The sequence below is a fragment of the Rutidosis leptorrhynchoides genome, chromosome 3 (genome assembly GCF_046630445.1).
Source record: "Rutidosis leptorrhynchoides isolate AG116_Rl617_1_P2 chromosome 3, CSIRO_AGI_Rlap_v1, whole genome shotgun sequence".
NCBI lineage: Eukaryota > Viridiplantae > Streptophyta > Magnoliopsida > Asterales > Asteraceae > Rutidosis > Rutidosis leptorrhynchoides.
This window is the reverse complement of record NC_092335.1, coordinates 640165497-640192296: the sequence shown is the minus strand read 5'-3', so window position 1 is coordinate 640192296 and position 26800 is coordinate 640165497. Positions and strand designations below refer to the sequence as shown.

At 31.5% G+C, this 26800-nt stretch overlaps 2 protein-coding genes across 2 annotated transcripts; both read left to right on the top strand.

The window, feature by feature from the left end:
* The first annotated feature begins 17436 nt into the window (after window positions 1-17436).
* Window positions 17437-22968, top strand: LOC139899099 (KH domain-containing protein At3g08620-like). The gene is made up of 7 exons (XM_071881914.1): window positions 17437-17654; window positions 17784-17872; window positions 18713-18870; window positions 20209-20328; window positions 20452-20568; window positions 22237-22380; window positions 22475-22968. Exons 1-7 carry the CDS (start codon window positions 17566-17568, stop codon window positions 22619-22621), a joined length of 864 nt encoding a protein of 287 aa, XP_071738015.1. The 5' UTR covers window positions 17437-17565; the 3' UTR covers window positions 22622-22968.
* A 536-nt stretch (window positions 22969-23504) lies between these two features.
* On the top strand, window positions 23505-24586 carry LOC139899098 (cytochrome b-c1 complex subunit 8-like). Its single transcript, XM_071881913.1, has 2 exons — window positions 23505-23674; window positions 24538-24586. The coding sequence occupies exons 1-2, from the start codon at window positions 23505-23507 to the stop codon at window positions 24584-24586; spliced, it is 219 nt and encodes a 72-aa protein (XP_071738014.1).
* The last annotated feature ends 2214 nt before the right edge of the window (window positions 24587-26800 follow it).

Below are 26800 nucleotides of genomic sequence, written 5' to 3'. Positions count from 1 at the left end.
TAAATTATTTCAGATAAGAATAATTATGGAAATATCTTCAGAAATATGGAGGATATTTATAATGAAAGATACGATGATATCTTAAAATTTCTAATATCAGAGGATGATGAAGAATATTGTCCGCAAGGGTTTAGAGACAGGAGCAAGGTATTCGTTAATGACTTTAGCAGATACTGAATCATTTGGATTCTTTAAAGGTAGGTTTAGTCTTTGTGATTTGTCCACAGCCTCCTTCATACTTTGCTCAATTCGTTTTCCAGTTCCAAACCTTCTCTTTTTCTGAGCTTTGCAAACACACTATTCTTTATCATCAAACTTTTTACTGTTAAGGTCGTTTACAGTTTTTGCTGCTTCATCAGCATCTTTCGAAATTTCTAGAACTAGTTCGCAGTTTAGGGTGTTTTTCAGAAACTTCACATTCGAAGTGTGTAAGTCTAGGAGATAGACGTTATATGTATATATATAACTGTCGGCGTAAAATTGCTACGAAATTCAAAATACTGATTGTTAATTCCCAGTAGTTGGTATGACAATTGTTGTTACAAGTTGTAGATGAGTACTTGATAGAGTTTCAATGAATAAGTATCGTGATTTTTCGGAGAGGCTTAAAGATTAATGAAGTTGTTGATAAGTTTACTACTAATGTGGCGAGATATGAAAGATTCTCCGGTAACAATGATGAAGGGGTAATTGTTATAATAAGGCTTATCGAATGAACAATTGAAGTTGATTTGCTGGAGCTGTGACAAAACTGTCTACTTTGAAAAGGGATTGAAAAGTTATTTTTGCTAATAAATGCCAAAGGGTCTGACACGGATACGTTTTAAACTATGACTTTGGTTTCGAGGGTTATTCAGGTGCATGGCCGTGGGTAACATGTGGTTGGATCATCATCTCAATTGTTCATTATTTGAAGTGTCTTCAGGAATTTCGAAGGGTTTGAACACCGATCGTAATCGTTAATATTCATATGATGTTCTAGGATTTTGAATGATACAAATGCTTTTCTGGGTTCTATGAATAGAAATGATGTTCTAGCACAGTTTTGAAGTCAAAGTATAGCTTCGAAAGATGTAGGAATCTAAGAATGATGTCTTTTGTTAAATCTTGACTTGGATTTTGATTTGTCAAAATCAAAATATGTAATCAAATTTGGATGAGGATGGTTGTTTTGATTTTTATAAAAGAATATATATTGTTGTGGAAGTAGTGAGTATAGTTGATGATTTGTTGAATCAGAATCGAAGAATGTAACATATTAATTGTGAATTTATATATCTCTCGGGTATTACCTACCCGTTAAAATATTCTCACCATTATCAGTTTGTACAAAAGAATTTTCTTAATTACAATCTTTATGAAAATATACCTACATATATATTTTCTTTAGATGTAATCATGGATTTAATGAGTTAACATAATATTAATCTCATCTGGTTTTTGACTAGGACTAGAATATTTAATCTCTAAAACTTTTAGAAACTACATATTCTCTGCAGAATATTTCTTCGATGAAGTTATGAATCAATACTTCATCATTTGTTGTTGTTGGTATTCCTTGGTATCTATGGTGCGTATGACGTTGATGTTCAAGGTACATATTGTGATGTTGAGGCTTGCGGTGTGGATGTTGTTGGTGGTGGTAATGGTACTGTTGGTGTTGTTGTCGGTGGTACTGTTGATGCCGATGATTCTGCTGGTGCTTGTAACCTTTGCACCATATTCTCCAAAGCAACTACCCGAGCGCGAAGCTCGTTGACTTCTTCTACTACACCGGGATGATTGGCGGTTCGGACGAGCGGATGAATAAGATCCATAATTTGAGAGAGTATATAATCATGACGAGATATTCTGGAGATGAGAGAGAAAATGGTATTACGAACAGGTTCGCCGGTAAGTGCTTCAGGTTCTTCGCCAAGAGGGAAATGTGGTGGATGGAAGGGATCACCTTCTTCTTGTCTCCAATGATTAAGTAAGCTATGAACTCATCCCCAATTCATCCAGAATAGGTGATGGCTAATTGGTTGATCCATTCCGGTTACACTGTCTTCGGAATTCAGGTGAATATCCATATCAGAATAGCTGTCGGAGTTTAAGGAATTTGAACTAGATGCGGGATCCATCTTGTATAATTAGGGAATTGATTTTTGATATGAATTAGATTATAGAATTTAGATTGATATTCTTCAATACATAATTTACATATGTATATATAATACCAAAATCCCATAAATTACGGAGAAATTTTCGGAAGATGTCAGGAAAAGTTTACAGTAACCGATACGCTAAGATATGAATTTTTGTCTATACACTATTTATGCAATAAATGCAGGAAAACGTGTCTAGACTTAAGAGTGATAAGTATGTAATTTTCGACAAGAAATGATAAGCAAAACTTTTAACATGCAGACACGGTCGAAGTCCAGACTTACTAATGCATCCTAACAACTATCAGTTAGACACACTCATGCAAGACCTGGTTCACTAGAACCAACGCTCGGATACCAACTGTGACGATCGCTCCAAATCCATATGAACGAACACGTCATTCATTGATTTCATTGCGAGATATTTGACCTCTATATGATACGTTTTGTAAATATTGCATTCTTTTGAAAAGGCACACCATAAATGAATATTTAAATCAAGGTTTTCGACATTTGATGATTTCTACATATAGACAATCACCGTAATATAATAGTTTACAATAGTACTTCCGTTGACAATGCAGTCAAAATAAGATACATGGTGATGATTTGGTGAATGCAACGTTTCCTTGAAAAATATGCCATGTAAGACTCCATGCACATAGCTTGTCTAACATATAAGCAAACAGCGGAAGACTTCTAGGGAACCTGAGAATAAACATGCTAACAAGTGTCAACACAAAGGTTGGTGAGTACATAGTTTTAAATATTTGCATAATCTGTACATAAAGGTGGATCACAAGATTTCAGTTGTTTCATCTAGAAACGTTTATCAAAATATTCTACGAAATTGAGCACCCTGGTAACTAAACTTAACGTATATATAATTTATACCCTTTGTATAATCATCTTAATAATACACGCAAACTAACGTGTACGCTTCTCAAATAGCATACGTCCGTTAAAAGGCTAGTTCTCTAGCTCGGACGGGGATATCAAGCCCTATGGATCCATATACTACTACTAGCGCCCACCAGTTCTTATAACTGGCAGTTACTAGTTACCAAAGCTAAGAGATTTCCGGTTCAAACTCAGTGTAGAATTAAGTATGTACTTGTATCCATTGCGTTTAAAATAAATTGCATGTATTCTCAGCCCAAAATATTTAAAGCATTTAAAAAGGGATCTATAAACTCACCTTAGCAGCACATAAAGTCGTTCACCGAAATTTGACCGAAACTTGGAATACCAAATAACCGTAGATCTCAACCTAGAGAACATATGTTGGTCAATAATTGTCTATCAAGCTAGGTCCGGTCATAGTGTATCACAATCCTAATGCTCGAGATCGACATACAAAAGTTATCAAAAGTCATTTCAAAAAGTCAATCTGACTCAATACAATAGTTGAATGATCATGGCAATCGAAACATTTTAACATTTCACATAGTTTTCTAATTTTTGTAAAATTAAACTATAGTTTTTATAAGGCTTTAAAATATGATAAAACAATCAATTTTGACAATTGTTCAACAAAACGAGACGTGCCTTACATAAGAATTCATTTACTCCGCTGGTAATATTTAAAAAATCAATTTATCAATCTTATAAACAAGTTGTTTAAATATTAATTGCAGATTCAAAAGCAATTTCAATTAACGTCAATCATAATTCAGTTGATCATATCTTTTAATTCGTTCATCGAAATCATACGATATCTAAATGAAAAATTATTGATTTTTCGCCAGCTTTCCAAAAACATGCATATCATATACCTTTTATTAGTAATATATGTATTTAATTCGTGATTCATCATAAACTGTTTAACGATGAAATTTAGCATACTAGCATGCATAAACATATATACTCGAGCACTGGACATGTATACACTATTAATATATAAAAGATAAGATATGAATGCTCACGTATCAATATTGTGATTCAATATTGCAGGAAAGCACGCAGACGCAACGGAGATGATAAACACTAGGTTAGACTTGCGAATAATACCCATGAACATTACCCATAATCTCCATAGCTATAACCCATAGTTTTCTTAGATCTATCCCGTTCGAAAAGCTTGTTTTGAAAATAATTGCTCATGACCTCGTCGTAGTATTTTATGTATAATAATACTAATAATAATACTCCTAATTATAAGATTAATAATAATATTAATCTTAATAATAATAATAATAATAAATATAGAGAGCAGAGATTGAGATATATGTGTGTGTGTGTGTCGAACAAACTGGCCAATTTATAGAATGTTTCTGAATCCTGACTGCCATGCGATCGCATGGATTTTATGCCTATTTCTCATGCGATCGCATGGCCCCAAAATCCAGCTCACAATTTTTTGTTGTTTTGTTTGTCGACATATTTTTATAATATATATATAATATATATAATTTATTTATATTAATTAATTATATATTATATTATATTCACGTGCATAGTTGACTTTTAATTTTTGGTCCGATGACTCGTATGTTTACGCTCGACTAATGTCTCAGTTCCGGTTTCTCGAATGCATTTTCGTATGCTTAGAAAACTTGTACTTTACATTTCGTGATTCGTACCTTTGTCAAAATATAATCTTAAATTATCAATAAACTATATTACTCAAAGTATAACTTATACATTTTAGTAATTTGGTCATTTGCTTCTATAAATCAACTCCTCGTTGTTTATTAAAATATATTTAATAATATCGAAACGTTTTATATCTAATTCAATTCTATGCATTATCACATTGTAAAATATATATTTTCGTTTAGAAAAATATAAATTTGTATATAATATTTATTTATCAAACGGAACAATAAATGGGTGTTACTATTGTTTACAAAAATAATTTCGAACCTTAACATATATATATATATATATATATATATATATATATATACACACACACAATATATATAAATACTTTTTCTATACACGTTGCAAGTTATTTATATATCAAATACAGTCAAAAAGGAAAGATTTCTTAAATCAAGGTGGACCTCTCAACAAAGACTTATCACAATACTTACGGGATTTATAATTGTTAAAATATCTGCTAATCCAATCGTTGGTATTATCTTCTAATTCCGTAGATGAATATATTAAGCATATATTGAGACAAATACGTTTAATCTAAAATATTATACATTTAATACTTTGTTAACGTTTTCAAGTTATAATATATATATACATATATATATATATATATATATATATATATATATATTCTTATCCATTTATATATTCGTTCGTGAATCGTCGAGCATAGTCAAAAGAGTAATTGAATGTATGAACATAGTTCCAAAATTTTCGAGACTCAACATTACAAACTTTGCTTATCGTGTCGGAATCATATAAAGATTAAATTTAAATTTCGTCGAAAATTTCCGGGTTGTCACACACAAGCTATCCTTGTAATATTAAAACCGTGTGCATAATGGGTTTGTTCGTATTAAATGTAACGTCCAAAATGAATAAACAGGTTCAAGGCCGTTTTAATAAATAAAATCAAAAGAACTTATTCGGTACCTGAGACTTGATAAGGTGACCAGACAAAAATTTGTTTTATTTATTCATTCAAGCAATTGATCAAACACTTGATGTGCAATCGAACTTTATCATTCACCAAACAAACTTTTAAGCTCTGAAACACATAGAAAAAAGATCCCTTGATCAGTTGGTGTTTAACAAACAAAATAATAATAATTTATCTCAAACTAAACTCTTATTTATCATCAAGAAGTTGTGGAACATAAAACATAAAAGCTAAAGCAAAGAAACCTTGTATCAACGTGAAATCACGAATACCACAATAAATTAGGTTTTATCAAACATAAAATTGAGTTTTTTTTAAACAGTCGAATTCAAAAAATAAAATCTAAAACTTAAGAGTACAGAAACAATGAAGAACGAATACTTACACTGTCAATCGGTTCATAAGGGTTTGATGAGAGGAAGTGTAATGAATTGGTGCTAATTGAATCACGATTTCATTTGTAACGATGGAGACATTAGGTATCTCAATTTAAGGTTACTCAAACATTGGACAACCGTTTTCGGCGAAAATCGGATCTGTAATGGATATAAGTGAATAAATCATCGACGAACCATAAAAGGGAAATGAGGAGAATCGTTTTTTTTATTTGGTAATTTAAAAAAAAAATAAAGAAAATCAGATAGGGTGGACACGTGGCGTGATATAAATTGGGGAAATGTGGGTCTGACACATTGGATGGGGACCTCATGCTTTATGTGAGGAAGAGATTTTGTAGTCTTAGATAGTTATAAATTTAGTACACGTGTAAGGTTCAAATGATCATAAACTTTACAAATTCGATTTTATATTAATTTACATTACAATCTAAATATGATCTAATAATAATAATAAAAATAATGATTTATAAACTATCGGTTATTATAATATTATTTATTAGTAGTTGGCTATGTTAGCGACTAAGGTGAGTTGATATTTAAAGTGGGTTGATCATATATGTCACTTAAATTATAATCTTATAAGAGATATAGATAATAATAGAAATATATACTATATATAAAAGAATAAATATTACTCCGTAAATATTAAAAAGTATATTAGAACAAATGATGCTGAGATATGTTCTATGACAAATTTTTAATAGACTAATATTTTCTCTAAATATTACGTACTATATAATTTATATATAATTAAAAAGATATTAATGTCAAAAAATAAAAAAAAATGTATACGTTAAGTTACTAACACTACCCAAAACCACTTTTAAAATTTTTCAACACCACGGGCTCTTAAACTCAAAAGAACTTTTAAAATTTGTCAACACCATGGACTTTTAAACTAAAAAAAAAATAATTTGTTTAAAAAAACAATTAATTTTGCACGATTATTTAACCCACATTTACAACGCACGGGCTCTAATGTTTTTATTTACTTTCGCTATTTACATACTTGAATAATATAATCTGCTACGATTTTTGCACGGCTTTTTATACACCCGTGCAACGCACGTGCTCTAAAAACTAATATATATATATATATATATATATATATATATATATATATATATATATGATCAAGAGGAAAGTAACCAATCGGGGGGAAGCAAAATCTTTTTTTTTCATTTTTTGAAAAAACTTTGTTCACGAACATTATAGATTGGATGAAAATATGAACATTTAATAAAGACACATTGTGATAAATGATTTTATTTTGGCGGGAAAACGCTCGAAGAACTAATATATCACAATTATCGTGTTTTTCGAGCGTATGTTGAGGTTTTAGATATTAGAGTTTAGATATTAGGGTTTATAGGGTTTAGATATTAGGGTTTAGAAATTTAGGATTTAGAGTTTAGATTTAGAATTTAGATTGAGTTTTTAACACGAACGGTTTAGAGTTTAGGGTTTAGGGTTTAGGGTTTAGGGTTTGGTGTTTGGTGTTTTGAGTTTATGGAATAAACCCAAAACACCAAACCCTAAACCCTAAGCCCTAAACCCTAAACTCTAAATCGGGCTAAATTTTACTTCACAAAATTTGAAGAAGAAAAAAACGTTAACATTCTTCACGAACAATATTATCTTGAATGTTATTTTTGTCGATCGTTTTCCCGCCTAAATAATAACATTCATCACGAAGTGTCTTTTCTAAATGTTCATATTTTCGTGTGATCTTGATGTCTGAAAAAAATAAAAAAAAAACGAAAAAAAAAATTTACTTCCCCCCGCTTCCCCCGATTGATTACTTCCCCATTGATCCTGCACACATATATATATATATATATATATATATATATATATATATATATATATATATATATATATATATATATATATATATATATATATATATATATATATATATATATATATATGAAAGTACTAACAAGTATTTATTTATGATTAAAGGTTACAATATATACGATCATTTAGAAAATATATTATGATACACGTATGCATTTTAATCGTTGTTAAAAATATAGCATGAAATATACTCCGTATTTATTCAAATATAACTTTAAATGCATTTTAATATTTGTTTAAATGATAGTACCACTTGGATTAAATAAACAGTTTACCCTTTTCAGATACAAATAATATCCTAACTTCTAATTCATGTCAAGAAATCTCTATACACAGAGATCCTATCTGTCTATAGTATCATATAAATTTCTAAAATGATAATGTTATAAATAAGAATTATTCAAGCTTTAAAAAAATTAAAAAAATAAAAAATTCTAAGCCCTTCACGATGATGTTATAACATAATTAATTATTTTTAATAAGAATATTAACATATTAATTGTATAATATATGAAGCATTATGTACAACCTTATAATAAAACACCTCCATGATCATATGTACAAACTTTAATACAAATTGTACAATTTTTTTTACAAAACACCCCATGAACACATGTATAAACTTTGAAACATATTGTACAACATTTATATAATAATTGTATTTTAGTTTTAAAAAAATAAAAATAAAGAGACATTTGTTATTACTAATAATTATTATTAAAAATTAAAATACTCAATTTTAAAAGCAAATTTTTATTATTATTATTATTTAAATATGGGTTCTCTTGACGGGATTATTTACGTTACATATGTATGCGAAATACATGTTTCAATAAAATGTTGTAATGTAGCTTTTATAACAAGAGAAATAATAATTGTGATGAAAATTAGAAGAAAGTGGTGGGAGAATAAATGTAGTGTATTTGTTATGACCAAGTTAAGTATATATCAATATGTTTGTAAAAACAACGACGAGTTTTTTAGTTGGAATCTGTGATTTTACGGGTCATTAAACTGAATGACTTTAGCATTTACGTTCACTTAGTACCTAGGTACTAAAACATATCATTGAACTGTTCCGTTTAAACAAACTCGTAGTTTTACGTGTTATTTCACTAGTGTATATATTATATGTCAAATGCTATTTTATAACTTAAGTTGGTACACGGGTTTGGGTTGGCAAACTCTGAAAAATTATGCATTTTTGAAACAATTTCGGCAAATTTTGACCCATTCAAACTGTTTCAACTATTATTTTACAGCTTAAATATTTGATGGTTTTAAAAATTTTAAGAACGATTTTTATTTTGTACTAGAATCGGTTAACTCAATCATAAATGGGTCGAAATTAACACCTATAACGATAAACATTAACACTTGATCAATGGCCAGTCCTCCATATAACTTTCAAACCCACCATCAACTTAGATGAACAAAAGTTTTAATTAGTGGCAGTCATTGAATTCAATCGATGCAGGTGGTTAGATGTTGCTTGGAGCATAGTGGTGGTTGAGATTAAGGAGCCAGAACACAGGTATAGCCCAAGGATAACTCAAGCATACCAGTGGATATACTGTTCGGTCAAAAGCATACATTTGTCGTATTGTGGCCCCCGGGGCGGTTGGAGATAACTGCGGATTATTAAGTTTCTTTTTCAAAAACGGGTCTGCCTACACATATAATTTTGATTGATTCTATCCTTTACAATGTGACTGCTACCATACTTTTTGTACGAACATGACATATGATCTATATATTTAAAGAGGGATTTTCAAAACAGCCTTACCGAAGCCCTAGCGAAGCGGGGCACCACAAACTAGTTCTTAACAAATAATTCCAATCACATTCCATTCCATTCCATGTATGATTTGATAAAAATAAAAATTCGAGTAATACGGTAACAAAATGAATACTTAATAAATAATAAATAAAATAATAAATTAATAAATAATATCAATACGGAGTAGTAAAAAAGACAAAGTGAAGTTGGATTCAGTGATTCACACACGTACGCACCACTGTCAGCGATTGTAAAATATTTTTTAAAAAATATTAAAAACAATAACTTTCCACACTCACACCAACACATTTTCCCCACGCATATTTAAAGTTCTTTTTGTATATTTAGCATCATTGGCCCTTCATATTTGATACATTTTACATCGCGAACTTAAACTCTCAAATCACCAAAGTTAATTGAATTTTACTAAAAGTTGATTAGTTTAATCCTTCATTTATCATATATAATCATCTTTTAGACCATAAAATTAAATATTATTTACTTCCAGAATGTATCGTATGTTTTATTTATTATTTATTATCAATTTGAGATTTGTTTCACTAGTTAATCATCTTCAAAATATCATTGATTTCGTAATCATATATGGTGTATGCATAAAATGAAAGTTTTAATGATCATAAGTTTTGTTCAAAGTGGTTTATACAAAATTTAAGAACAGAAAACACAAATAGTAGCCTTATTTCTCTGTATGTAATTGTTCGTCTCATTGTTACATTTTTTTTTTTTTTTTTTTGCGAAAATATTAATATGTATATATATCAAGGTTGTAAAAGTCGTGAGTCGGGTACGCATCGGTCGAGACCTAAAAAGGACGCGTCGGCCGAGTCGGGGACGCGTCAGGGACGCATCGGTCGTTGACCAACGTTGACTTTATTAATAATTTCTTAAATATATATTTATTAATAATTTCTTAAATATATATTAAACTCTAAATAGGGCTAAATTTTACTTCACAAAATATGAAGAAGAAAAAAACGTTAACATTCTTCACGAACAATATTATCTTGAATATTATTTTTGTCGATGGTTTTCCCGCATAAATAATAACATTCATCACGAAGTGTCTTTTCTAAATGTTCATATTTTCGTGTGATCTTGATGTCTGAAAAAAAATAAAAAAAACGAAAAAAAAAAAATTTACTTCCCCCCGCTTCTCCCCGATTGATTACTTCCCCATTGATCCTGCACATATACATACATACATATATATATATATATATATATATATATATATATATATATATATATATATATATATATGAAAGTACTAACAAGTATTTATTTATGATTAAAGGTTACAATATATACGATCATTTAGAAAATATATTATGATACACGTATGCATTTTAATTGTTGTTAAAAATATAGCATGAAATATACTCCGTATTTATTCAAATATAACTTTAAATGCATTTTAATATTTGTTTAAATGATAGTACCACTTGGATTAAATAAACAGTTTACCCTTTTCAGATACAAATAATATCCTAACTTCTAATTCATGTCAAGAAATCTCTATACACAGAGATTCTATCTGTCTATAGTATCATATAAATTTCTAAAATGATAATGTTATAAATAAGAATTATTCAAGCTTTAAAAAAATTTAAAAAAATTAAAAATTCTAAGCCCTTCACGATGATGTTATAAAATAATTAATTATTTTTAATAAGAATATTAACATATTAATTGTATAATATATGAAGCATTATGTACAACCTTATAATAAAACACCTCCATGATCATATGTACAAACTTTAATACAAATTGTACAATTTTTTTTACAAAACACCCCATGAACACATGTATAAACTTTGAAACATATTGTACAACATTTATATAATAATTGTATTTTAATTTTTTTTTTTAAATTAAAGAGACATTTGTTATTACTAATAATTATTATTAAAAATTAAAATACTCAATTTTAGAAGCAAATTTTTATTATTATTATTATTTAAATATGGGTTCTCTTGACGGGATTATTTACGTTACATATGTATGCGAAATACATGTTTCAATAAAATGTTGTAATGTAGCTTTTATAACAAGAGAAATAATAATTGTGATGAAAATTAGAAAAAAGTGGTGGGAGAATAAATGTAGTTCATTTGTTATGACCAAGTTAAGTATATATCAATATGTTTGTAAAAATAACGACAAGTTTTTTAGTCGGAATCTGTGATTTTACGAGTTATTAAACTAAATGACTTTAGCATTTACGTTCACTTAGTACCTAGGTACTAAAACATATCATTGAACTGTTCCGTTTAAACAAACCCGTAGTTTTACGTGTTATTTCACTAGTGTATATATTATATGTCAAATGCTATTTTATAACTTAATCAAATTTATTTATTAAGAAATATAATATTTTCTTTGATCATGGTATAAACATTAATATATATACTAATTAGCGTAAATGGCCTGCAATTCTACTAGCTAAAAGCATCTTTTCTTTCTACTATACCATTTACCACTACCAATATACTCCGTACAAAATATCTCATCCTGAAACCTTATCACCAACACCACCTCTTCCACCAGATTCTACACACCTGTACACCAACACCATCTTCGCTTATTATCCTCAAAATCTACCCAAATTTAAATTAATGATCACTTATCCTCCATGGAAGCTTCTACAATCAGCTACACCTTTATACTTTCAATCAGATATCGTTTCGACTTCAATCAGCGTACGACCCAAAATTAGGGTTCCTGGCGACTGCCTCAGCGATTTGTACCTCTTACTACATGAAATATATACATTCTTCTACTATGAACGACATAAATCGTCATCTCCTCCTTTGGCGGCGGCGATGAACAACGATTCACCGATTTGCCCTTAAAGAAGGTGACTTACGTTTATAATTCTTTGGTTTACTCTGTTATCCTTGTGTTAAATGACGTACTTAGCTCGACTTTTAAAAAAAGGAAATAAATTAGGCTTTATTGTTATCCATCTTCTTTCTCTAATTTGTGTAAGTAAATTTTTTTTTTTTTTTTGCTTGAAGAAGGTGATTTACGTTGATTATTCTTTAGTTTACTCCGTTTTCTTTTTTGTTAATTGGTGTTCTTTTTGTTAAATGATGTTCTTAGATAATCTGTCGTGTATGTTTCAGTCAACTGTGCTATACTCTAAACAATAATAACGTATAACACAAATGTATCTCAAAAGGTCAAAATACATTTAACTAAGAATCATTGAGCATATGTGTAACTTTAAATATTTCTTAAATAACCTTTTATTGGAACTGCTATAGAACTGAATATCCTAGGTAGTAATAGTTTAGTCATTTGATATTTGATTGTTGTTGCATAGTAATATGAAGAAGAAAAAGGCCTAAATGGTAGGAAAATAGACAAGTTGGTACACGGGTTTGGGTTGGCAAACTCTGAAAAATTATGCATTTTTGAAACAATTTCGGCAAATTTTGACCCATTCAAACTGTTTCAACTATTATTTTACAGCTTAAATATTTGATGGTTTTAAAAATTTTAAGAACGATTTTTATTTTGTACTAGAATCGGTTAACTCAATCATAAATGGGTCGAAATTGACACCTATAACGATAAACATTAACACTTGATCAATGGCCAGTCCTCCATATAACTTTCAAACCCACCATCAACTTAGATGAACAAAAGTTTTAATTAGTGGCAGTCATTGAATTCAATCGATGCAGGTGGTTAGATGTTGCTTGGAGCATCAGTGGTGGTTGAGATTAAGGAGCCAGAACACAGGTATAGCCCAAAGATAACTCAAGCACACCAGTGGATCTACTGTTCGGTCAAAAGCATACATTTGTCGTATTGTGGCCCCCGGGGCGGTTGGAGATAACTGCGGATTATTAAGTTTCTTTTTCAAAAACGGGTCTGCCTACACATATAATTTTGATTGATTCTATCCTTTACAATGTGACTGCTACCATACTTTTTGTACAAACATGACATATGATCTATGTACTTAAAGAGGGATTTTCAAAACAGCCTTACCGAAGCCCTAGCGAAGCGGGGCACCACAAACTAGTTCTTAACAAATAATTCCAATCACATTCCATTCCATTCCATGTATGATTTGATAAAAATAAAAATTCGAGTAATACGGTAACAAAATGAATACTTAATAAATAATAAATAAAATAATAAATTAATAAATAATATCAATACGGAGTAGTAAAAAAGACAAAGTGAAGTTGGATTCAGTGATTCACACACGTACGCACCACTGTCAGCGATTGTAAAATATTTTTTAAAAAATATTAAAAACAATAACTTTCCACACTCACACCAACACATTTTCCCCACGCATATTTAAAGTTCTTTTTGTATATTTAGCATCATTGGCCCTTCATATTTGATACATTTTACATCGCGAACTTAAACTCTCAAATCACCAAAGTTAATTGAATTTTACTAAAAGTTGATTAGTTTAATCCTTCATTTATCATCGGGAGTTGATCCGTACACCACATTGTTTTTGCCATACACCACCAAAACAATTATTTAGACAGTTTTACCCTTCCTTTGAGAAGTTAAGGGGAGTTGGTGGTGAACAAAAGGAAAGGTAAAAATGTCCAAAAAAATTATTTAGTGGTGTATGGCAAAAAAGAGGTGGTGTACGGATCACCTGCCTTTATCATATATAATCATCTTTTAGACCATAAAATTAAATATTATCTACTTCCAGAATGTATCTATGTTTTATTTATTATTTATTATCAATTTGAGATTTGTTTCACTAGTTAATCATCTTCAAAATATCATTGATTTCGTAATCATATATGGTGTATGCATAAAATGAAAGTTTTAATGATCATAAGTTTTGTTCAAAGTGGTTTATACAAAATTTAAGAACAGAAAACACAAATAGTTGCCTTATTTCTCTGTATGTAATTGTTCGTCTCATTGTTACATTTTTTTTTTTTTTTGCGAAAATATTAATATGTATATATATAAGGATCGAAGGATCCGGTGGTACAACATTGATAGATCGTATCGATCTATTGAAGGAGTACTCGGTCACAGGCGACCAAAAGTACATTGGGACACGCTCAATTCGTCCAAAACTATGAACGAAAACATTGACAGTGAGCGGTCACTATTGAATTGAAGTTACAATTGAAATACAAACCACCAATCCTAAATCCTAAAACAAACACATAAACCCGACGCCGTATCCGACCCTGCAAGCTTCACTCCACAGAAACAGTAGATTCAAATCTTCCATCGGACCAACCCGAACACCTAACCCGAGGCCTATTTGCCGAAGCCAACTGAATTGACAATGCCGGCAACACATCAAGCCCAATAAAGACCCAACGACGAGAAAAATGGAAAAAAGAACCAAACCCACCGCACCCAAACAGATCAAACAGCAGAGCCGAACCATAAAGGAGCCAGTCACCTCGCCAAGTTTTATAATAAGCTAAACTACAACAGAACACCAGATCCCGAACGTCTCCAACCGTAACCACCCCGAACCGCCAACAACCATATTGGTCATCAACAATCACCAACAGCCCAGGAAAGTCACCGGCAGCAAACCAACAACGAGAATCAACAGATTTTAACACACAACTACACATCAAACACCCAACCTGTTAATCTAAGCCTATACCTGCAAAACCAAACTCCGATCAAAAGGGTATAGAACTCCTGCCGGAGCTCGCCGCCTACACCCATCAAGAATACCGAAATCGATCTAAAGGGACAAGACAAAGACAAACAAGGTCGAAACCGTTCCCCAATGAACGGAAACCAAGATCCAAGCCAACACAACCCAAAACAAAACCAGAAAGCAGATCCCGTGTGAAAAACACCCGGAATCGCCGCCTGCTCGCCGGATCTGTCATCGGAGCAGCCGAATGGACTTTAGATCGTCAGAAGAGAAAGGGGCGAGTGAAGATTATTACGACAAAAAGCGATAAAACCGAACCACCGGCGAGGTACCGGTGGTCGGAGAAGAAAGCAGAAGTGTAGATCTACAAACCGGAAAAGGCAGCACGGAAGAGAAGCTTGATGGAGGTTGAAGAAGATGAACAGCTTTATGGATTTTCTAAATCAGAAGAGAGGGAAAAAATTGAGACACACGGTATATTTATGTTTTATAAAGTTATATATATATTTTTTTTGGCGAAAATATTAATATGTCTCATTGTTACATGCTTTGGACTTCCGTGTATGTATATATATGTGTAAAAGGAAATCATTGTCGTGCTTGTCGATATATAATATCAGTTAAGTTACATATATGTTAGAACATTTATTGATCATAGTAAAATTATCTTCCCGAAATCCTGAATGATTTCTTAGAGCACCGAAAATCAAGAAAACAATACCAAATTTTGCTAAGTGTTTATCTTAAGTATATAGTAATCAAAGCTCGTACAATATTCGTAATATGAACTCAATACCATATGAAGTATAAAGCTACCACCGTAGTAATTTCACAATATATACTATGAGGATCATATGTAGTAGCTAATAATAGAGACTTGAATAGGGACATAGGGTAATAAGTATGAGATTAAATGTGCTAAGTTTTGTACAGTCATCGAAATGACCTTTCTATATCTAGTACACGAAAAATTTAAAACGCAAGGAAGAAACATACAACTATCTTTTATAAATAACGAGTTTGTAATAAGTTCATCGTCAATGATTATATATATATATATATATGTGTGTGTGTGTGTGTGTGTGTGTGTGTGTGTGTGTGTGTGAGAGATGAGGATCATGTAAGAACTTTTTTTTAATGAGAACAATGAAAACCTCGAAATCGAGCCAAAAACAGGCAGGGTCGAGCATTTTTGGCCATACTCAAACAAAAAAATTTAGATGCATAGAAATCAATTTTTTGATCGATTCCTGTTCTACAAACCATTTTTTGTTCGAATTCTTCTGTTCTACAAACATTTTTTGTTCGAATTTGGCTATTTTTGGTCGAATTTAACTTTTTTTTCTTCAATTTGAGCCCGATTTAGAGTTTAGAGTTTAGCCCTAAAACCAAAACTCTAATGCCCAAACTCTAAACTGTTCGTGTTAAAAACTCAATATAAACCCTATACCCTAAAATTTAAACCCTAAATCCTAAATAAAAACCGTAAATCTAATTTGAAGAAAATGCATGTAGAACAGCTGTAGAACAACTCGTTCTACAGCTTATTCTACGAAAACTTGTAGAACAAAAATGCTCGACTATACTCTAATTTTGCTCTATTGTGCCCAAAAATGTTCGACTATCGAGTTCTCATTGTTCTCACTCCAAAAAAATTCTCATTTGATGCTTACATTATATATATATATATATATATATATATATATATATATATATATAGATATATATATAGAGAGAGAGTGTGTGTGTGTGTGAGAGAGAGAGAGAGAGAGAGAGTGTGTGTGTGTGTGTGTAAGCATAAGTGATACGTCAAATCCGAAAATAAACTTAGGGCTAAACAAATTATGTGGTTCATTCATATTAGTTCAATCCTAATAGTCCATCGTGATTAGGTACATCCTTATAGTTTGTGATTAGGTACATCCTTAATACCCTTTTTGGTGATTATATTTTCAGGGTTACATATCTAAAAAACTGAAATTAAAGGACTGGAATTGTAAAGTTAACCCATGGTTTAAACACAAAACCTCCCTTTAAGAAGCCACCCAATTTTCCACCTCTTTTCCTCTGCCCCCTCTTTTCAGGGCTCACTGCTCAGCCGTTACAAACCCTGCCGTCGTTATCCCACCTCCGCCATCTACTTCCGTACACGGCGGCGAAACTACCATTTGGGTAAACACAGAACACCAATCATGTCAAGTCTCTATGGTCAAAACTTGACTTACTCACCTGCTAGAGCCCCTTCATCTCCAAATATATGGGCGAATCCAGATGTTGAAAAGTATGATCATTTTTAATTGAATCTGCTTTTATTTTTGGATTTGATTCCAACCCACTTCAAAAGTTTAGATTTTTGGCTGTTTGTGATTGATTTTATTGTTTTTTGTGTGTGGTTGTTGTATGTTTGCAGTTCATATCTGGCAGAGTTACTTGAAGAAAAACTTAAGCTTGCACCTTTTATAAGAATCCTTCCTATTTGCAGTAAATTATTGAATCAAGGTTTAATCTTTTTTACACTATTTGGATCTAGTTTTGTTGTCTCAAATTTTTTTTGTAGGTTTGTTATGCATAAAGTACTACTTTTAGTTTTTTTAATGAATCTTGAACTTGCATTACACCTTCTAAAGTTAGATGTTGATTTCAAGATCTTTTAATTGATTACTCAAATTCTTATTGATATGCTTTTAATTTTGTTTTTGAATGTATGTTGATTTCTTGCCTCTAATGGGTTGGTTGTTTGCTATGAACTCGATTGAAGTATCGAAGTCCATTATTCGAGGGACTTTAATTAACTACCAAAAGAGCATTCTTTAATAAAAAAACAAACTTTTATTGCATAAGGTTTTTTCTGGACATTGAGCTTGAACATATGAATGGCTAATGTATGTTGAACTTCAATGGTTTTGATGTAAAAATGTTGATGAATATGATGATAAGGTTTACTATGTAACAGAAAATGGAATTTGAGTTAACTGTTTTCATAAAATGTTTTAGTGAAGTATGACGTGTATATAACATTGAAGTCTTATAGATTATCTACAAGCGTTTGTAAATGTTACGCTTACTTATAAAAGAGATGAGTGATTGTGTTGTGAGGCTTTGAGCAATCACACACTGAAACTTAACATGCCAAAATAACAACACCATTTCTAGAAACTAGAAAATGAATCATGAAAATGTAGACGCAACTTCTTTTTGCAAACAATGAAGTGTTTATGGCTCAAAAGATTTTTCTCTTTGTGATTGTAATAATCTAGTATTATCTCATAAACATACTAATCTTGCAAGATTTATTGTTAAATGCTGATTACTTAAGTTATTCTTTCATTTAATTCACAGAGATCTTTAGGGTTTCTCAAATGATGCCGAATCAAGGTTATAATGATTTTGACAGACTGCAACGTGGTAGCCCGAGTCCGTTGAACCCGTTAGACGTTATCCCTGATGTCGACATCCGTTGGAATGGAAATGCGGGCTGGAGTCCTCTTCAACACGAGGTAAATGTACTTATTGTACTTACCATTTTATGTTTTTTATATTATAAAGTCGTCCAAGTACAATAATTGCTTATCATAATATCCTTTCTTATGAAGTATAGTGGTGGCAATCTTGACCCCTTTATATATGAATGTACCCAAAGTCGTCCAAGTACAATAATTTGTTATTCGTAGTATCCTCTCTTATGAAGTATAATGGTGGCAATCTTGACTCCATATACAAATGTACCCATTTGACCTAAGGGCCATTGGCCTGGCGGTATCGAGGTGCCCCTTCGACCTTGAGGTCATGGATTCAAGTCCGTGGTGGACATTATGTATATATTCGTGTAAAAAATCGTGTTGGGTGTGTGTTTGCCTTTAAAAAAAAGCGAATGTACCTTTTTGGGTTACTTATATTTCTATCGGTTCAAATGGATAAATTCACTAACTTTTGCTAAATAGGAGAAGGTTTGAAATCGAAAGTCCTTTCTAACTGAATTTTTATTGCATAGTGTGTTCTATATTGCATTATGATTATTATTATCATTTTTCTTTTGCCACAATGTTCGATTTTTATTGTTGAATAGTTTTTGTAATTATGGTTGACGCTAAAGTTGTTTAAGAAAAATGATCGGAAGGTGTTTGCGTGTCAACCCAACCCATTCGTTTCGACTCTTTACTCAACCCACCCATTTTGCTATCTTCATACGTGACTAGTTGTGAATGTTATTTCACGATCCATTTTGGTCAAAGGCTATGTTTAAATCCTTGTTATACTTGTTGATCCATATTTTCATGACTTTAATGTGTTAGAACTAAACAGTTATAGGTGGCAATATAGGCGGTTCAGAAGGTCAAAACATTATAAATTTGAATGGTCATTGGGTTGACTTGACCTGGTAACGCTTTTTGGATCGTATTGTTTAGTTTCACAAAAGATACTATAGTATTTAATGGCGAGGTTGTAAACACTTGAATATGCTTTCAACAAATTTCTCAACTGTTTGACCCGTTCCCTTTTTATCTATATTTTGAATTTGTTCCCTTTTGACATGCTATCAGTTTAGAAGTATATGTTCATTTGCGCCTCCAATTATCCGAATAAATGGATTTACTATAAATGTAACTAAATCAGAAACAAAAAATATAAGTATAAATTCTTGCATGGATTATTTACATGCTAATGGGTTTACTATTATTGGTTATAGTGAGTATATTGCTCATTGCTATGACTGATAAAGTACATACTTATGTATAAATGTGAAAGTATGTTCCTTTTTCACACAATCAACTCTAGCGACAGAACTTTTTTTTCTTTAATCTTTTTTTTTTTTTTTGTTGTTGTTGTTGTTGCAGAGAATAGGTATGCAACAAGGATTGCCAATGGATCAGTGGAATGCAGCACCAGCAAACCCGAGTTCATTCATTACAAAGAGAATCTTGCGATTGGACATACCCGTAAACAGTTTTCCAAATGTAAGCTATACGATTTAGAAAATTTATTAATAATTAATCAAAATATATTTCATATTTGAGTTCCACAATCTTTGACCAAAGTGGCAAAACTTATTGAAGTTTGTTTTGAAAATCGTTGATCAGTTCAACTTTGTTGGAAGGCTTTTGGGTCCCAGAGGCAATTCATTGAAGCGAGTTGAAGCCTCAACAGGATGTCGTGTATTTATTAGAGGTCAGGGCTCTATTAAAGACCCCGAAAAGGTACATTTTGACTCATTAAAGTATATATTAGTTTCGGGTACCTTGCCGTTCTATCCAATTTGAAATCTTATCATATCTTCTGCCGGAAGCAGATGAATACCCTTAGCTAGGAAAATCTGATATTTTCATAATTACGTGTTAAAATATTATCTAAAAAGGAAGCAAGAATACTCCTAACATTGGAAATCCAATTTGTTAAGTCTTTAACCTTTTGCTACTTGGAAGTTTTACATATCTTTCTAAAGTTTCTTCAAATTTGGTAAGTATACATATAATATTTGGGGAATCCGAGCTTTTAAGTTATTTTGGTTTTGTTACTGAAAGATTTTTAGCGTTTCAGACTTTCAGGCACTTTTTGACACGTCGGTTTGGGGACTAACCCCTCCCGTTTCACCCAAATACGGTTAAAAAGTCAATCAATACAAAACAATTCGGGTCAAAGTATGTCTGAGTCGGCTCTGAGGCGGTCAAAGGTCAAAATTCTAATATTTTTTCTAATTTATATACTTGTGTCTTATATCTATTTTTAAAGTAAAAAAAGTTTTAAGGTTTTTCATGTTCGGGTTACCCGGAGGGCGGGTAAATTCAACTCCATACTGTATTGTACGCAACCCATGAGACCTCTTGCAAGGATGGCAGGCCCCAACCACTGGGCTATCTTGGGATGGTAATTTAAAGTAATTATGTTTTATGTTTGATATAATTGTAATGTAATATATACTATATGTTCAATGTTCAATTTACACAAAATTACGCTGTTGGTCCCTAAACTTTGTATGAAATAACGTAGGTGACCTTTTTTTTTACTTAGGTGACCTCGAATATCGAATTGTTACGCTGTTGACTGGTATTAACGCCTGTTAATTCCATCCAGTTATGTTTGGACACGTGAGGGCATATTTTTTCCTTTTTTTGTTTTTTTAAACCGTCATTCTCAATTCATATCACATTCAACCTCTCATCTTCTTCGTAAAAACCCCTAAACCTCAATTCACATCATCCAACGTCGATTGATCAATGTCGCTCGATTTATTTATCTCGATTCGAACGGAGATTGGCATGGTAAATTTATATGGTATGACAAAGTGCATAAGATGAACGATCCCATCTCCGTTCGAATCGAATTAAATAAATCGAGCGACATTGTTTGATCAATGTTGGATGATGGGATTTGGGGTTTGGAGGGTTTTTACGAAGAAGATAAAGGTTGAACGTGATATGAATTGAGAATGACAATTATAAAAGGGTGAAAAAAAAAAGAAATGAACAAACATGCCCTCACTTGCGAGTCACGTGTCCAAACTTAACGAGATGGAATTAATGGGCGTCAGTGTCAAGGTTTACGGTGTAACAATTTGATTAGTCAAGGTCACCTAAGTAAAAAAAAAAAGGTTACATACGCGGTTTTATACAAAGTTTAGGGATTAATGACATAATTTTGTCTTTAATTCATTTATTACTGAAAGTCTAACGTTGTTCAATGCCCTACTCGTCCCTGTCTCGATTGAGTCTCCCCTCCAATATGAATATGGATTATCACATTCTAAAGTTTTAAAAGGTTTGGTTACCAGTTGCTAATACATAGAGATTTTTTTTTGGGGATAAAGGTTCATAGATTTTATGTTGTGTTAATCGCTTATTTATTATTTAAAATGTTTATGCATAAAGGAGGATAGTTTGAGGGGTAGACCTGGGTATGAGCACCTTGTAGAACCACTTCACATCTTGATTGAGGCCGAGTTGCCTGCAAGCATCATCGATGTACGTTTGAGACAAGCACAAGAAATCATCGAAGAGCTACTCAAACCTGTGGTACGTTTATTAATTTCTTCTCTTGTGCATAAATGTGTCTGACCCGCTCATTTTGCCACCTCTACAAGCTACTGATTGTCACATTATATTTCAGGACGAGTCTCAGGATTTGTACAAGAGACAACAGTTAAGAGAGCTTGCTTTGCTAAACTCCAACTTTAAAGAAGAGAGCCCTCAACCTAGGGGAAGTGTGTCGCCTTTTAGTTCCAGTAGCATGAAACGGGCCAAGACTGCTTGGTGACGGGTCCCATATCTGATATCTCATCCTATGCAAATATACAACTGCTGCTTGATGCATTGTCCATGGTTTGTGGGCCCGAATGGTTACTGTCTTCTTGCTGAAACCATGATCGTTATGTTGAGATGATGAAACAAGGAAAAAGTGTGAGAAAGAGAGCTTGTGGGTGTTGTAGTTTTGCCTATTTTTGGCTTATCTATTTTTGGTTAACGTAGTTTTTGGAATGCTAATTGCTTCTCTGTTTGCCTTGATTCGGAAATAGAAATAGTTATTGGATTAATTTGTTATGACATTACATAAGTTTTGTGCTACAAGTGGTTTTCGACCGCTAGAAAACAATGTTTTTACTAGTATTTTGACTTGTGAGCTTTGTTTCTGAAGCTTACGTATGTGTTCATCAAAATGTGTGCATTGAGGGTTTGTACAGTACAAAAGTTCAATGCCCAATTTTATTTTATTGAATTTATTAAAAACAATGATGAAAATATCGTTATTGGTTTCAAAACCCTCAAATAGAAGAAACAATTTTTAAGATCTTAGATCAGAAAAATACAACATTAGGGTTATAAATGAACCGATGCATGATTTTTAATACCTTAGATCAGAAAAATATATCAACGAACCAGAACAAGCTAATTAGTTAAGTGACTTTTTCTACGTTAAAAGTAATTTTAAGTTATTATTTACTTATTTCTGTATTACGGAGTACATTTTTGTTGAATCATTAAAACCAAATACCTAAAAAAGCTATTGATCCGTAAAAGATGGAAATCTGTTGCATCTAATCCTTTTATTCGGCTTCTTTGGCTATACAAATGGTGTCTATTAATTTTGTTGATAACAAATTCCAAATTTATTTCTAATTTCTAAGTCTTTGTGATCAGAAATGGGAAAAGTTCCGGTGAAAATTAAGTCCGTGGTGTACGGATTATCACCGTATCAACAAAAGGTGATGCCTGGTTTATGGAAGGAACTCGTAAACAAGATGACCCACAAAGTAACTGAAAACTGGCTTAACGCGATTCTCTTAGTTGGTCCCATTGTCGGAACCTACACGTATGTAACGAATCCATAATCTCTATCTACATACATTTATCAATGTGTGCATCTTATGTTTTGATTCGTTTGAGTGACACTTTTTATTGCATGATTCGTTTTAATTGATTTGTTTCTACATATAAAATATTTATGTGAATTTTTATAAATTTCATGCAAAATGTATGCAATTTAAATATTTTTTTGAAGGATAGGAAATGTGTAATTGATAGCCAATTTGTTCAATATTCTAGTTACTAATATTAGTATCGTTTCCTGCATTGTTGGTAACTTTTGACCTTTCGACTAGTTGATATTTTGATTATTTTCCATTTTAATCTATTTTGTAACTTAAACTACCATTCTTTTTCAAAACGTTAAAATGCATTTTCATGTAGTACTATTTGTAATCGTGTGTGTGCCTTTTTATAAGAAAATGTGTAAGATGATATCTTAAAAGATAGCAACGTACATTTCCTAAACCTTCTGCATTTTTAAACTAGACGTGGATGAAAATAAAAACATATAAGGTTTTCAGGCTATTTAGGGAAGCAAAGTATTTTTACCCACTTGTACTAAGTCTAACCTTGTTATACTCTTGAATATTTCGGACCCTTTTTCCTAACCACTCCAATATATGATATGATATTGCTAGTTAGTTTTGAACATAAGTCTTCACTCTGCAGTAACAATATGCACAACAAACATGTTTTCATATCGAAAACATACTTTATTCATCTTGCATCGCTTTCCATCCTGCATATATTCTCAATTAAATGTTTGACTATATGTGTACCTGATAAAAAAAAAAAAAAAAAAAAAAAAAAAAAAATTTCCAAATTCAGTTATTTTACTTGAGCTGATTATGTGATTTGTGGATGTAGGTATATTAACACTTACCAAGAAAGAGAGAAGATGGAGCATAGATACTGAATTACAACTTTCCTTCATATTATATACTATAATTGTTTCTGGTTATAGCTTGAATAATTAATTGACCTTAAATAAACATATTCTACGGATTATTTTGTTTACTACTCGTAGCTAGTTGTTCAGTTTACAAACCATTATATAATAATAAACTTTATTACATCACATATGGAACCTAGATGATTACCAAAAAGGGACCAAAACTTACTCAAATCAAAACTTGCGTATTGATTATCAGTTTATCACATATTCCTAAAAACTTTGTTTTGTTTGAATTACATTTTTCCTCCTTCACAATCAACTTTAATTGATAGTTTGATACACAATATGATCAAATAACTTTAATACCCTTATTAATCTTAAAGTTCAAATACCTGTTTTTAAATTGATTATTGCTATTTTTATATAAAACACGTATAATAGTCACCCGATAAAAAATACACAGTGTAAAAAATGTCATCATCACCTTGTACTTTTTTGTTCACTTTCATTTTTTACCTCATACTTTTTACCTACCTTTTTATTTATAAAAAAACTTTACCTTATTATTTTTATCTATTTTTGAAAATGGACTATTAAATTGAAAATCCCGAAAAAAATACAAGCCTATTAAATTGGGACGGAGAGAGTACTTAATAATAAATAGATTAATACTTTATTAATAAAAGTTTATAGACTTCATTATGTGTCTTAACAATTTACCCTTGTTTGTAATTTGAGACCAAAAAATCTTTGATACGTGAAAAACTCATTAACCAAATTAATTAGCTTACATACCAGTACAAAAGCCAACTTAAGCAGATATATACAGTACATAAAAAAACCTGATAGGCCTAATTGAATGGGCCTGATAACAGTCTTATTAGGTGAACATGACACATAGCAAATTCAATAAATAAGCATACTTAGTTACTGTCTAAAGGTCATTACTCGAACAAAAAAACGCATAATCATAACAAAATGATCCTCATAAACTATATTTCTGACTTAAACTCCTTTTGTAAAGGCCCAGCTGGGAGTAATCTAGTCTACTTCTTTCTTTTTGATCACCAGATCCTCTATTTGTCTCTTCAAACTTTTAATCCCAGATGACGTGACCTTCAAACATTCCCTCATGTATAATATCGATAGGCGTTTACAGCCGTTACCTATAGCTAACAATCGGGTTAGTCGGTTTTCGGTTTGCAGGTACAACGGTTACCCACTGCCTAACATCATGGCCAACTCAGGTGAGTATGCTAACATCATGACACACAATTTGTAGAAAATTTGCCAACTTTGTTATCCTTACGGAGGAATTTTCCCTACGAATTCGCTAGGTACAGAACTTAAACAAGCCAATGGCCAGTTTTTGTTTGTAAATATTGCAGGTACAGTGACAAAAATGGTTAGGCAACCTATGATAACCGCAACAGTATTCTACTTAACTTTTGTAACCAACATAATGCATACTTCTTTTTGCCCACTTATTAGTTGCTAAGTACAACACACTGAAACTAAAATCAATTTATTCAGAACATTTCATAAATTGAAACAACAGGCAACTACCACAAATTCAAAATATGTAAAATACACCATGATCAATGATAAACAATGCCAATAAACCAACAAGCAGTGAACTTCAATTCCGAAAATTAAAAAACAAACACATCCACATGACATTCAATTCCGAAAATTTAAAAAACAAACACATCCAAATGAAAAGAATTCTAAAAAAAAAAAAAATGCATGAAATAAAGAAATGTGCTATAATTAATAAATCTATCCCATTACTCTTCGATAAGTTCTAACCTTGCTTTCAACATGGTTTTCTTTGCTAGTTCAAGGTTGTTGTTAATAGCTTCCAGGGCAACGTACGCCGCTTCGAATTTCGTATCCCGTTTCTTCTCTGCCACATCCACATCATCTACATTGATTTCCAACTTGTTGAAATATTAAGATGGTTGGTGGAAGTTGAATGGAATTGGTCAACTAGCACATGTTTTTGATGTTTAACTATTATGATGGAGGCTTCAATGTTGTGTGCTACATCTTTACACATTTACCTACCACAATATTTACTAGTATAAATACCATTATAAGCAAGCTCATTCAACATCCCAAAAACACATTCTCCATTGTATACTAAAAGAGTTAAATAGAGAGTTAGTGAGTATTAATCTCCTAATTACAAGAGATATAAAGATTAGTGCTTATCCTTGTAATTAGAGATAAGTG

Coding starts and splice junctions, on each gene's coding strand:
- LOC139899098 (XM_071881913.1), top strand. CDS start 23,505: ATGGGAAAAGTTCCGGTGAAAATTAAGTCCGTGGTGTACGGATTATCA. Junction 23,675..24,537: donor CCCATTGTCGGAACCTACAC/GTATGTAACGAA, acceptor TTGTGGATGTAG/GTATATTAACACTTACCAAG.
- LOC139899099 (XM_071881914.1), top strand. CDS start 17,566: ATGTCAAGTCTCTATGGTCAAAACTTGACTTACTCACCTGCTAGAGCC. Junction 18,871..20,208: donor GGAGTCCTCTTCAACACGAG/GTAAATGTACTT, acceptor TTGTTGTTGCAG/AGAATAGGTATGCAACAAGG. Junction 20,329..20,451: donor CCGTAAACAGTTTTCCAAAT/GTAAGCTATACG, acceptor ATCGTTGATCAG/TTCAACTTTGTTGGAAGGCT.